This window comes from Eublepharis macularius, chromosome 4 (genome assembly GCF_028583425.1).
Source record: "Eublepharis macularius isolate TG4126 chromosome 4, MPM_Emac_v1.0, whole genome shotgun sequence".
In the NCBI taxonomy this organism is placed as follows: domain Eukaryota; kingdom Metazoa; phylum Chordata; class Lepidosauria; order Squamata; family Eublepharidae; genus Eublepharis; species Eublepharis macularius.
In genome coordinates, this window is record NC_072793.1 from 80,877,182 (window position 1) to 80,891,371 (window position 14,190).

Consider the following 14,190-nt stretch of genomic DNA (forward strand, 5'->3'; position numbering starts at 1 on the left):
GTCCGTCCCTTCCCCTAATCCTGCCCTCTCTGGGCTTCATTCTCAAAAACTCCAGGAATTTCCCAACCTGGAGCTGGCAACCCTAACTTTTTTCAATATATATCTGAGAATATGTTTGGCTGGGGTCATAGGTAGGGTTGCCAGCCTCCAGATGGTGCCTGGAGATTTCCTGGAATTACAACTGATCTCCAGAGATCAGTTCCCCTGGAGAAAATGACCACCTTGGAAGGTGGACTCTATGGCAATATACTCCACTGAGGGCCCTCCCCTCCCCAAACTCCACCGTCTCCAGGTTCCATTTCCAAAATCTCCACGAATTTCTCAACCTGGACCTGGCAACCTTAGTCATACGAGAACTGCTGTGGAGTGCCACACCAAGACAAAAGTGCTAAGTTTGGTGTAAAGCAACTGCAAACAAGTTATAGAAGTGCTGAGTTGAAGCTGAAGTTGTTGAAATTGTAGAAGCACTACGGAATCTATGACTACAAAAAGTTCACTTGCCGAGGAGAAAAAGCACATAGTAGAGTAGGAAAAATATAAAAGGTGAATGATTTCACTAGTGGGCTATTCACCAGCTTGTGGATCCTCTTTTCTAATTCCAGCTGCAACTAATGACAGAACAGCAATAATATGATTACAGACCATAGCTACAGTGTAGAACCACTCTTAAGAGTGCAATCCCTTACTGAGCGACAACTTTCTAGTTCCATTGAAGTCAATGTTCTTAGAAGGGTGCAAGTGCTTAGAGAATAAACTATGAAATCACCACTTCAAATTTTAATTCATCCACAAATTAACTGACGGCTTTAAAGGCCGCCAAGTAGGCTTGTCAAATGACGCCTCCCCCCCCCCGAAAAACACTCCCCCAATTGTTCCTCTTTGTGTACTAGTACATCCCATGGCGGTCAGGTGAGTGGACCAGCTGGCCACTTCCCCAGCTTACACGAGGCCAGGCAAGCAGGCTGGAAGCAGGGGATGAGGTAGCACAGGAAGGCTTGCTGGCACTGCTGCCAGCTCCTGGAGACCAGTGGCCAGCTGCTCCTCCTCCACGCACAAAAATACCGGACATTTATATGTCTGGTATTTTAACTGCTCCCCACCCCCAACAGTCTGATAAAAAACCAGGCTGTCTGGGGGGAAACCAGACACCTGGTAACCCTATTGCCAAGACAGAATTCTCAATACCTCATCTGCAATATAGGATAATGGTACCTTCTTTAAAGGGTTGCAGTAAACATTACTGACACAATGCATTGGAAGTATTTAGAAAAACATAATATGAACTGCTACTATAAAGGATGATTCAACAAGTAAAAAAACTCTTTCTGCTATCTTTAGGGGGAAAATGTCTGAATGATACCTGGCATATGTATTTGTAATTTGTAAATAGATCAAGATGGGTAGCCATGTTAGTTTGTCTATAGCAGTAGAAAAGAGCAAGAGTCCAGTAGCACCTATAAAACTAACAAAATTTGTGGTAGGGTATGAGCTTTTGTGAACCACAGCTCACTTCTTCAGATACTATCTGGCTCATGAAAGCTCATACCCTACCACAAATTTTGTTAGTCTTACAGGTGCTACTGGATTCTTGCTCTTTTTTTACTGTAATTTATAATTCAGACATGTTGAGGAGAAATCACTTATTGATTCCAGTCATGAGAAAGTCACTTGTAAGTCCCAATGAAATTATCTGGATTAATTTTCTCCAGATCAAGGCCCTATAAATCATGCAGAACCTTGCCTATCCATAATTCTTGGTTCCATACTTTGCTATAAAATCCAGCATGATGTTCCCCATCTAAGTGGAAACCAAGCTGCAATTTCTGTATGATTCAAATTACATAGCCCAGGCCAATTTGGAATGTATTGCTTTAGTATTAATAACTATCAAGTGTTCACTGATATTTTTATTCTAAATTTTAATCAGACACTTCCTTAGAAATTATTTAAGCACACAACAACAAATTTAGGATTTAGTTTAGTAATTTGGCTAGAAACACACTCTTAAGGACACTATGTTCTTTTCTGCTCCATCCACAACCCTGAGCCTTAATCATTCACTGTTCTGGTTGTTGAACCATTTCCTGGATTATGCTTTTTTCTTTCCTCATATGTATACATCTAAGTGAAAACAGAGTTATGGCTTCTTAAGCTTCTGGTGAATTCCTTAAACTCGCATAGCTCCTTGTAAGTAATTTGAATGTGGAATAATGACTTTAGGATTTTACCTGGTAATAAAAAAAACTTCCTCCCAATCCACCCCCCCCCCACACACACACTCTGTAGGACACTGCATTGCCTCTTAGTGCTCTGTTCACATCTCCTGAGACTAGAACCCTCAGCTATTCTGGTAACTGACTGCCAGACTGTGCTTAATGATGCTTGTTCCTTCCTGCAGCAATGCTACTTTTATGCTGAAATCAAGGAAACCTTCAAAATGGGATAGACAAGCAAGCTGAAGTAAATAGAAAAGGCAGCAGAGGGACAGTAGGGTAGGTTTCTCTGAAGACACACAATTCTGGCACGACAACAAACACATCTTCACTTGAAATTCTGGAAGATACCTGCAGCCACCCAAACACAACTGAACCCTAAATTAATATATACAGTCATGAATAAATAGAAATTAACTTGGCAAACTTTGCCTGATAACAGTAACATGGTGGTGGGGGGTGGGGGTGGGGGTGGGGTGGATTGCAAGGGAGAATTATGTGGATGTGTGTGCCTGGTTAAGCTGTACTTACCCTTGGCTTTTGAGCTGGGTAAGGAAAAATAGGAGGGGAGAAGGTTACAGGTGTGGCAGGAAATCACTCCCTGCTAAGCAGCAATTTCTACCTACAAATGCTCCTCCACCCCAGCCCCCTCACAAACATTATGAGGAAAACATGATGCTGGGAACCCTTCATTTGCTTTGAGATATGTAGTTCTGCCTTCCAGAATCCTGTACTTAAAACTCTCATATTCAACAACCTGGTGAATAGTATAGTCTAATAGAATGCATTTGCAAAATTGCATGTTTTATTTTGTGATGTGTTTGAATAACCTTGTCATCTTTGGTGGAATGGAAATCTGATCATTATGTGATACTCTGTATTTGGTTTCATGTTTCCCATTTCTGTTTTCAAATAGTCTCTCTCTAGAGTTCTTGTTTTCCGCATATCAGTCACCATGGGGTAGATGAAACCACTGATACAAAAAACCTTAAACCACAGATCGCAGTTGGATACACATTGCTTTCTGCTGGGGTCACTTTTACAAACATATATGCTAAGTATGTGTATGATGTCTCTAACAGCTGTTTCTCTGGACCTTGAACCAGAAAAGTCTTTTGCTCCATGAAGAAATTTTGAGGGTGACTTTTGGTATTGCTTTGACTTCACATAAGAATTTTGTAACGGAAACAGCTCTCTGTCTTTAAACTAGGCTCTGATGCACAGAACCCCATAGAATACCATATATAGTAAATATACATATGCAAATGTTTTATGTAATGTAGCTTGCACAGAGAGTTGCCCCTCCCACCTCCAGCTGACAAGCCCTGCGTCACCACATACCATGCCATTGTTATCGCTGGCCTTGCTGACACATTGTGACCATCAACAAATGTAATACTCTGCCCAGTCCTGGATTCCAGCCAGGACTCTTGGCTCTAGGATCCCCCTGTCCTTATGAACGCCTTCCTGTATCAGCTGGTTTACCACCCCCATCAAAACTCTCCCGAAGGACGTCATCATGTCGAGCCTTCATGACTTTATGTGCAGCGTAAACTGCATATGAGTGAGCAGGCAAGTACAGGGAAGTACAGACATGCTTATTGCCTCAGACAGGTTGGTAAAAGTGCCAAAGTGAAGGAGGAAGGGAGACAAACCAAGCACACTACTCTCCTTCCCCAGCCCAGCTAAAATGAAAACTACTCCTTTGCCTGCCATGACACCCATAATAAAGGGGTCTCCGAGCTGTTATCAGGCCATGACAGTTTCCGCCATCACATTCCTCCTGCCCATCAGGAAGGCTAAATAAGGAACGTAGTTCAGGCGGCTGCAGGAAAAGGGGAAATGCAGGACATCCGGCTCAGCTGCCAAATTTTCCTTTCCCATGAACCACTGCTGACCTCCACCAGCAAAACCTTGGACATCAAGCTTGGCATCATATCTAATCATCTTCACTTAACTCTTTGGAAACTACCTTGTTAGGGCACAGACCTGCTGTTACAAAGCCTACATTAACTCATGTAAGCAACAGGGTACCATGACTCTTGGTGTTGCCTTAGCTTTGGAAAGAGGAACACTGAACAGAGTTCGGTTAAACAATGTATCTTCCACTCAATGAACAAATGTCTCAGAGCTAAACCACACAAGACGAATTACACAAGGACGTACAAGTGAAGGGAGACGCAATGTTAGCTGGGAAACATAGTTTGAATTTCATCTTTCTCTACAGAGCCAGCTAGATTGCTCCTCAGAGGGTTTGTTAATTTTACCTCTCTACAGAGCTGGCAAAGATCACTCCTCAGAGGGTTTGTTAATTTCCTTCTGGAAGGCTCCGTCAATTATTACTCCCCACATCCCTATAACAGGATTAATATTCAGAATTTTCTTTTGAAGCAGGAAACTTATTGGATCCATAAATTAGGAACAAGTATGCCAAATGGGCTTAATCTGTGTGTTGACTTCTCACCATATATATGAATTAATAACAATATTTGGACTATGTACATGTAATATTATGGAAAATATGGGTATGATGGTAACACACGATTGTAAAAGTAGCATTATTATATGACTATACCTTTAAACACAACATAGAGGTTTTCCATTAGGACAGCTGTACCTTCAAAAATCAGCTAGTGACCATTCAACCTAAGAACCTTTGGCTGGTGCAGAAGGGAACAGACCATTTATTTTTTGAGGAATATTCCTATGGAGAGCTAATTACTGGGCTTTGGGTAAGCTTTAGATCAATAAGATAGGTGGTTGTAAGGGATTTTTAAACATGGATTTTGAATATATAGTGTTGTGTTAATAATATCAATTGCATTTATAGTTCAAAAAGATATTCTCATAAGATAAGTGACCTGAGGAAGCTCATGAAAACGAGCACATACCGATGACCTGTTTGTTGCTGGGGAGTTGGAAGTTCTCATCAAGGGGAATTGGAAGAAAAACAGACACCAGTTAGAGATTCCAGCTACCTCTGTATTTGTATGTGGTAAGTTGTATTATTTGGCTGAGAAATTGTGTACTAATGTAAATGCAAACATAATTGTATACATAATTATATGTTGAAATAATATAAATATTTTGAAATTCAGCTTAGTGCACTGATATTTGGGTATTATACTAGCTTTAAACACCATGGTCCTTTTGTTGATTTATACAGCGCTGTAACTAAGAGCATTATAATTACACATCAACTGCTAATTTTTAAAACAGACTTTAAAAGGCCTCAAGTGGTGGGCGGGGTGAGAGCTGAGGAAGGAAAATCGTGCTGATATCGACTGGCAAAAACATGCATTTTCCCTTCCATACAACATACAAAATGCTTTGATTGTGATATTTTATTTATTTATTTATGTCATTTATCAACTGCCTTTCTCACTGAGACTCAAGGAAGATTACTCTACTTGAGTCATCTAACATGTGAAGAACACATGTTGGGAGATGCAATGTTAGCTGGGAAGTTTAAAAAGACAGAGCCAGTAGCAGGGCAAAGGCTTTGCTGTACACTGGAGCTGTGTGAAAGAGCTGTGAAATGTCAGAAGGAAAACTTCAGCCCATTATAACCTCTCCAGGTCCAAGCCCAGCTCTGGAAGGCAGCTCCAGCCCATTTCCATTCCTCGCTGCCCTCTGGTTGCAATCCCACACAGTTTTAGACTGGAGAGAGATGATATTAACAGAGCCTTGACGGAGTCAAAGATGAAATTAACAAACTATCTGAGGAGTGATCGCTGCTGGCTCTGTCTTTTTAAACTGCTCTTCCCGGCTAGCATTGTGTCTCCCTACACTTGATGAACATGTGCCAAGGCATCTCATGTAGTCAGAGTCGTAGTGTGAGATTAGTACAGTCAATATCAAGGACATTTAAATAAACAATGCCATAGGGTAAAAAAATGAAAGTTTACAAAGACATAACATTAGCAAAAATCCAATACAGAGTTGAAGAAATGTTAAAAAAGAGAATAAGAAATTCTAGGACTGAAATTAGACAACACAGAACTACCCAGTAGGATCATACTTAAGCAACTGGTAGTATATAGGAACACATAATGACTGATAGGACATAAGGCAACATAGTGGTGAAGTCTATGGCCCCTAACTCATTAGTGAAGCATCCCTTTGAGACCACCTCCCCACAATACAATCCTCCTATCTGAGTAAAAAAGGCCCCTTTGAATAATTCAATTTTGCATTGTTTGTGGAAAGCCAGGAGAGTGGGGACTCTCCTGACCTCCTTAGGCAGGCTGTTCCATAGGGCCGGGCCACCACAAAGAATGCACGTGTACAGGCAGCTGTTGATTTTGCCCATGTGCAGGGTGGCACCTGCAGGAGACCCTGTTCAAATGAGCGAAACTGCTGTGGAGGAACATAGGGAGAGAGGTAGGTATGCTGGACCAAGCCACTCGTATATGATAGCCAATACTTTGAACTGAGCACGGAAACTGATAGATAGCCAATGGAGTGACTGCTGGATGAGAGTGATATTCATGCTTCTGAGCCACCATGTTTTGCAACAAGTAGAGTTTCCTAGTTAATTTAGGTATGAGACCTGTGTATGGTGCATTACAATAGTCAAGTCCTGATGTTAACATAGCATGGATCCAGGTGGCCAGATCAAGGTAGGAAGTCATCTTCCAGGGTAGAGTGAGGTTGTAGAAATAGTTTTTTGTAGTTGCCTTAACTTGCTGGATCCAGTATAACCCCTAGTCTCTTAATTGAGTCTTCAAGGGTCAGACGAATTCCATTGAAAGTGGGGAGTACAATGTCCTTCAAGATTTCTGCCTTCCCAATGAGTATCACTTCTGTCTTGTCTGGGTTCAATTTCAATTTTTTTTGTTTTCAACCATTTGACCACAGCTGTCAGGCAGTGACCCAAGATTTCTACTGCATCCTGTGGGGACTTGGATACTGAGATATAGAGTTGGGTGTCATCTGCATATTAATGACATCCCACTCCAGAGCAGCGAATTAGTTCTCCTAAAGGCTTTACATAGAGGTTGAATAACACGAGAGGTAAGATTGTGTCTTGTGAAACCCTGCAAGATAATTCCCATTCTGGAGATAGCTGAGGCATGGTCTTTGTCTATATTCAGGTAGAGATCATCCAATAAAGCTCTATCCCATGACCTAGTCTGAATCCAGACTGAGAAGGATCCAGAGCACTAGAGTTATCCAAGAAGATTGTACCTAAACATGTTTGGGATAGATCATAGCAAAGTAGTGGAAGGATCAAAGGAATCACTGATCAGATGGGAAAGCTTATGAAAAGGCACAACTTACAAACAGTATTCAGACCCATCAGAAAAATACAACAGATGCTATGATAAGCAAAAGACAGTAGAGACCCCCTCACCTCTGTAGGAGTATACCGCATACCTGGCAGCTGTGGACAAGTTTACATCGGGACCACACAGCGTAGCATCCAGACAAGAATAAAAGAACATGAAAGACACTGCAGACTTGGCCATCCGGAAAAATCAGCAGTGGCTGAACATAGCCTAACTCAAACAGGACACAGTATCCTATTCCAGGACACTAAAATACTGGGCAACACTTCCAACTACTTCGTCAGATTGCACAGGGAAGCCATTGAAATTCATAAGCATAAGCACAATTTAAACACACTGTGACACTGAGAGATCTCTGTCTTTTGGTGCTACACCTCTGAAGATGCCAGTCACAGCTGCTGGCGAAACGTCAGGAACTACAATGCCAAGTCCACGGCTATACAGCCCGGAAAATCCACAACAACCAGTATTAAAATTCTTTAGACTCATGGAACTACTTCAGTTTGAGGGATTTGAAGATAACTCTTGGAAAGTGTGAGGGACAGATTCATAAACAATCTTGTTTAATACATCATGCACTCTGGGAAGTGTGGTACAGCTTTGCATTTTTTCCTTGTCTTTGAAGTGGCTGGTGATGAATGATTGATAACTTTGTAATTTGAAGAATTTTGTGCATTTTATGGGGCATTTATGAACTCAATTGTAACAGTTAATTCACTGCTTGCAAACTTCCTTTGTTTTTTCCCTCACCTCTTACTCTGGCTCATTGAGTAGCTGGGTCTGAGCTGAGTGGTTTTATGTGTTTTGGGGTGAAATGAGTATTGTAAAAAACAACAACTAACAAGAATAAGTGAGAATACACACAGTGAACTTACATGCTTCTCAAAAGGGTCTCAGGCAGTCTGCTGTTATTATGAGAAAGGCTGTGCCATGCACAGTTGTTGACTGCCATCTTCCCAACTTAGCATATCCATTCAACCTTACTATGTGCCGTTAATGATGAGATTACTTTAGAGAGGCAATAATACTTTATACTTTAAACATCATTAAAATGCAACCCATGGGACTAATCTAACCTTCCCAATTAACAGCTTGAAATAAGAAACAAAGGGTCTAAGACAGTCAGTGGCAATAAAGATCCAGGGATTAATTTAACTAGTCACTGGATAGCAGAGCAGCTGCAGAAATATTTCTATGCCCACAAAGGAGAAACTATGACCACACTGCAAGCTGTTGGAATGCCTAGCACCAAGTCACAAGAGACAGGGAGTAAGGCGTATCTTTTTAACACATTATATGAAGCATCTTCATTACAGCAGGTGCTACATACAGCACAGGGGACCTATCTGGGCATAGTAAGACAATAATACATTCTGCACGCCTTCTGTAGTTATGTCAGCATTCTCCTCCATGTCTGCAGCAAGGATTTGTCTGTCTTTCCCAGCTACATTCCTGGAGGTTGTGGGTTTGAGTCTTCCGTGGCCTTGTGCCAAAACGATGCCTTTAGCAATCTCACTGTAAATGGAGACTTACAATACCACGCTAAGCAAAGTAACATCCTTCTAATTCCACCGAAGTCAATGGGCTTAGAATGGTGTAACTCTGCTTAGGATGGCACTGTTAGCTAGGCAAATAAAACCCAATGTGAACTAGACTCCTCTCTCAATCAGTCTGGGTCAAAGAAACGGGTATGCCTCTAACCAAGCAGCTTGATGGCCAGGAATGGAACTGACTCTAGCTGAATCCTAATGATCGTTACAGATCAAATTGGTTTCCCATAGTTTCTTCTACATGTCAATAATTGACAATGTATTGTATACATTAAGCATAGAATGGGTTCTTCAGGCAAAACCAAATATAATACAGCAAGCCATATCTAAGTCTGTTCCCCCTTTAAATAGGGGCAGTTCAAGACCATCATGTTTAAGATTTCTTTTAATGATATATATATCATGATCAATTTGAGGTGCAGTTGTAGAAGAAGAATATTTTAGTTCCAGGTACACACATGTATTCTTAATTTTTGCAATTATAGTTCCCAAAATAATAAATGATTGCAATAGAAATGATCATCACTTTCTTTTCCTTAAAACTCAATCAGTTCAAAGTAACACATAGACCTATTAATCAGACAAGTGCCAAACGACTACCGATGCCTCTTTGATTATGGGTTCTCAAAAAGAAAAATCATTCTACACTTAAGAGACATATGCTTTTGCTTTTAAAACAGCTTTTGCCTCGAGTCTGATCCTTTAGAATAACCTAAATTAATATTTCAGTTATGTCATTTTCCTCACAGCTTCTACTGGTACGGAAATAAACAGGTCCAATGGAATATTTTGGTTGTGTGACTGTTCACCACGTGATTTTTTAAGTCACTGTCCCTCGCTCAGTTTTAACAACTGTTTAATTGTGGCAGGTGGAGAAAAGCTTATACATCAATGCTGCGTATGCTAATAAGTAACTGCAGTGAAGCTTGATCCCCAAAGCACTCATAAACTGATGAGGACCAAGAATTATGTTCGGGTGTCTAAAATGGTTGTGTGCAGGAGACCTGATCCACTAATCCTACACATAGTTACCATGAATGCAGTTCCTGCCATCAAGTAAATGGGTTTATATGAATAAAGCATCAGTCACTCATTTGTTTGTTTGGCCATCCTAGTCTGGAGAGATGCAAGCAGAACTGAAAGCTATGCACCCAATCTTGCCTAGAGCACACATTTACAGTGCAATCCTAAGAAAAGTCTTGCAATGCGCGTAGACTGGAGTAACTCTTCTTAGGATTGCACTATTAGTGTACAAGGTGCCCATGGGGTTACATGCGGTTCTGCATATGCTATTCATTAGTTGGCATATTTGTATTCTGTCTTTCCATTCAGACTGGTGGCTAACAGTCATACAATTAAAATACATAGGATTAAATTAATACAATACTAATATTTAAAGTCCAGTTCTTACTATATACATATGATCGGCTTATTCCCTAAGAACCACAACCACAACCACAACCACAACTACTACTACTACTACTACTGCATTACTTGATGCATGCAGCATAGGTGCTCTTCATGGAGAACTGTCCCTGCATACTTTTGGCTTACTGGCTCTGGATACAGACCCAGAATGACTGTCATTTAGCCCCATTCCATCCAACTAACTCTCAGTCTGCTCCTGCAGCTTGCCTGCTCAAATCCTTGCCAGCTGTTACCTCAGAAGACAGGCAGGTATTACTGGAAACTCTTCACATTCTTTTAATGGCCTTTATGAAGGAAGCTTCACATGGTGAATGGCACAGTTCTCTGTGTATCAGTCCCAAAAAAGGACTTATGCATTGCCTGTTGGTCTTTCCACCCCAGTAGAAGTGGCTTGGTGTGCATCAGCCTTTGCAAGACCACATCTAGATTCATTTGTCCAGCATCAAAAAGTCCAGTGCAACATGCTTTATACACAGCATCATGATGCATTAAAAGCACGGTTGCCAGATAGTAGCATACCAGACTTGCAGTGCCCAGTACTGAATGCTATTGTCTTCAATTGTTGCTTACTTCATACCCTGCTGTTATATCATTTTTAAGTGCAGTAAACAATATACCACAACAATGATGAATCATGGAGCTTGGATGATAGAAAATGGCCTACTGAGGCAAAAATGGGTTTTACCACATGCAAAGCTTCCTGCACTATGATTTTTCCAGTGGTCTTTCTGGTTCTCCCATCTGAATTCAAGCAAATCATGCTTCTCCCCAGAAACATTTTCTCCACCTCAGCAAATGTAGCTTACAGATATATTGTATGATTTGTTTCCCATACAGAACATCTCTCCAACCCCCTCTGGCATCTCCCAGGCACTTTATTTAATCTGACTGAGCTGGGTTAACCAACATGTTTTGCTGTTATATGCAACCACTGAAACCACAATATGCGTCTTAGATCAGAAACACTATTCCAACTTGCAGGTGTGACAGTTGTTACTTCGACCTACACATATGCTTTCCTTGTACTGAGCTATGGTTTAGAATCCCAGTTTGTGGAGAGTATATAAATTCTGGTTCACCTGGGTGCCCGGCTGCACTTGAACGTCACAGGGAATCAGGAACCCTCCATCATGCTTCATGCAGGAAGGGAAGGGAGACATGCACATGGCAACCAGCAAAATCTGGGTTTAAGAGGATCCTGTTGTTGTGACGTCTGAATGCAGTCCAACAGGCAACAGTGTTTGTTCAGAGCTTAAAATCTTCAAAGATTTGCATAACCAGTGACTGATTAAGAAATCATTATTAATAAATTTGTGGTCTTCCTTTTATCTTTTCACCTCTTCATACCCACTGTGTTCTTCTACTACATGGACAAAAACATCTCTTTGTTTTCAAACAGGAAAGGAAGCATCTACGGGTTTCCTTCATACATAATGCCATACCTGTGACTGTCATACAATTGCCCTTGCCTTTAATGAGGCATGCTCAACAGCCACTTACAAGCAACAGGCAGGCACCAGCGTATTTTGCTTTTTAAAAACCCACACAGTGACATGACAGAGAACAAAGGCAGGATGGATCAATACATGGTTGCCCCAGATGGCAGCATGGATTTCCTGAGGAACCAGCACAGGTTTGTCTCCTGTGGAAAATCCTTGTTGCTCTTACTCAGAGACTGCACAAAGTCCCCTTTCCTGCCACAGCTAAGGGAGTAGCGAAAGGAAAAGATTAGTCACCAAAGGGCGCCCTCTGGTGGTGATATGAAGCTCAGTTGGTCAAAGCCGGTTGAGAAAGTTGACAAAAATCATTCGCAAAATTCAATAGTGCTCTTGTAGCTTTTTAAAGACTCATACAATTTCTTACCAGTGAAAGTTTTCCTGAACTAGAGCTCACATCTTCAGTTGCCGTGAGATACATCTAAGAAAGCAGGCCCTAGTCGGCGAACGCTTGTAATGGAATAAAATTGTGCATTTGTGTTAGTCAGTAAAACATGCCCCAAGACTCCAGCTGATTTTTGCGGCCACAAACTCACTCTGCTACTCCTCGAATTATTTTGGGGCTTTGAAAAAGGTGCACTCGCTGAACAGAGGGAGGGGTAGGTTGGCAGGTGCTATGCCAAGGACTGCTGAAGGACCGAACTAACCAAGAGAATTAAGATGCGGGAAGCGGGAAGGGGCAGAGGGAAACGACGACGGGGTTTGACAAGGCGTAGTGGACAGCGGCAAAGAGAAGGAACGGCACGGGGAGAAGATGCGCGGCGAGCGCTGAGGGGAGAAGAAAGAGCGGGGAAGAGGCGGCGCTTGCCAACCTGCCCCGGGCGAAGTTGCGCGGCTGAGGCATCGGGGCGAGAGAAGCCGGGGTGCCATCGGCGCCTCCAGCAAAATGGGGTGCCACCCAGCCCCGGTTCTGCCTCGTCCGCGCCCAGCGGAGGGGTCCCTCGCTCCCGCCCCAGCAGGTCCCAGCGTGCGCGGCGCAAAGGTGCGCGCGTCGACGGCGCTTCTCCCTCACCTGCCTCGGAGGCGACCGCGATCCAGAGCCAGAGGGACAACGTGCACACTCTCTTCATTGCCAGCGCCAGGGCGAGGGTCGGTGGGGACGGAGCGGCAGCCGGCGAGACCGCGTTGTCCGGCCGGCGGGCTGCGGAGGCTGCGGCGAGTCGTGGCGAGCAGCCCGGGCCGGCGCAAAGCTTCGCCCTTCGCGTGGCGCAAGGCTGCCTCCCTGCCCCTCAGGCAGAGCGGACGCGCTGGGGGGCGGGCGGCGCAGCCCCGTTTCCCTTTCCTTTTCCTCCCTCTGCTCGCGCTGCCGCCGCCGCCCGCCGGCGAGTCCCGCTTGGGCCAAGTTTGCCTGGGCGCAGGAGCTCGGCCGGCGGGTTTGCTGGAGGAGCCGAGCCGGAGTGAGGGAGAGCGCGGAGGGGGAGGGGAGGCCGCGCGGCGAGGGGGACGAGGCGGCCGCGGGGGTGCCCGAGAGGGAGCTGAGGGGGCAAGTGAGGCGGAGAGGGCAGCTGGGCGAGGGACGTGGGGTGGGGCTGGGGGGAGCCCCGGTGAGCCCGGGGGGAGGTGGTCTGGGCGAGGGGGGCAAACTGGGAAGAGTTTCAAGAATAGGATGGAGAGGAGAAGACGTGACTCGAGGATAGGTGGGAGGGGCAGACAGGTAAAAATATTCCACGCGTTTTTTAAAAAAATACAATTTGCTTGCTTGTTGAGGTCGGGGTTGTCACTGTCCCATCTACACTGCCTCCCCACCCTTTAAAAAGCTGGCTTCCTGCACCCTTAGGCAACATGCAGAAATTCAGCAGGTGAGGGTTTTCCTGATATGGGAAAGCTTTGTATGCTGAATTTCTTCCTGCTATGCTGCTGTTAAAGATACAGAAAAAGCAGAAGCAGTAAGTAATCCTAGGGTTCCTTGGCTTCCTTGGTTATGTATTTGGTTCTCTCCTTTAACTAAGTATTCAACTGCCCAGGTGTTCCCCATGCTTTTGGGGCTGTACTTTTGGGTACAAAATAGCTGGTACATGACCCCAGGTTTGGGGTGAATTGCCTTACTTGTGTGCACTTTGTTATTCCATGGTCTATTGCGTGGATGGGTAAGATTACACTCTTGCAGGGATTTAATACAGCCAAATAAGATCTCAAAGTAGTTTGTACAGATGAAATATAAGCAGCAGTGAAGATGGAAACCACAGATATATAAGAGATCAAGACACAGACC

At 43.5% G+C, this 14,190-nt stretch overlaps 1 protein-coding gene across 1 annotated transcript in view; it reads right to left on the bottom strand.

The window, feature by feature from the left end:
• The window catches only part of FLT4 (fms related receptor tyrosine kinase 4), a 148,140-nt gene extending 134,973 nt beyond the window's left edge, over positions 1 to 13,167 (bottom strand). The window contains exon 1 of the mRNA XM_054976285.1: positions 12,991 to 13,167. Within this exon, the coding sequence (XP_054832260.1) occupies positions 12,991 to 13,048 (58 nt within the window). The 5' untranslated portion in view covers positions 13,049 to 13,167. The remainder of the gene's footprint in view (positions 1 to 12,990) is intronic.
• Positions 13,168 to 14,190: the final 1,023 nt, after the last annotated feature.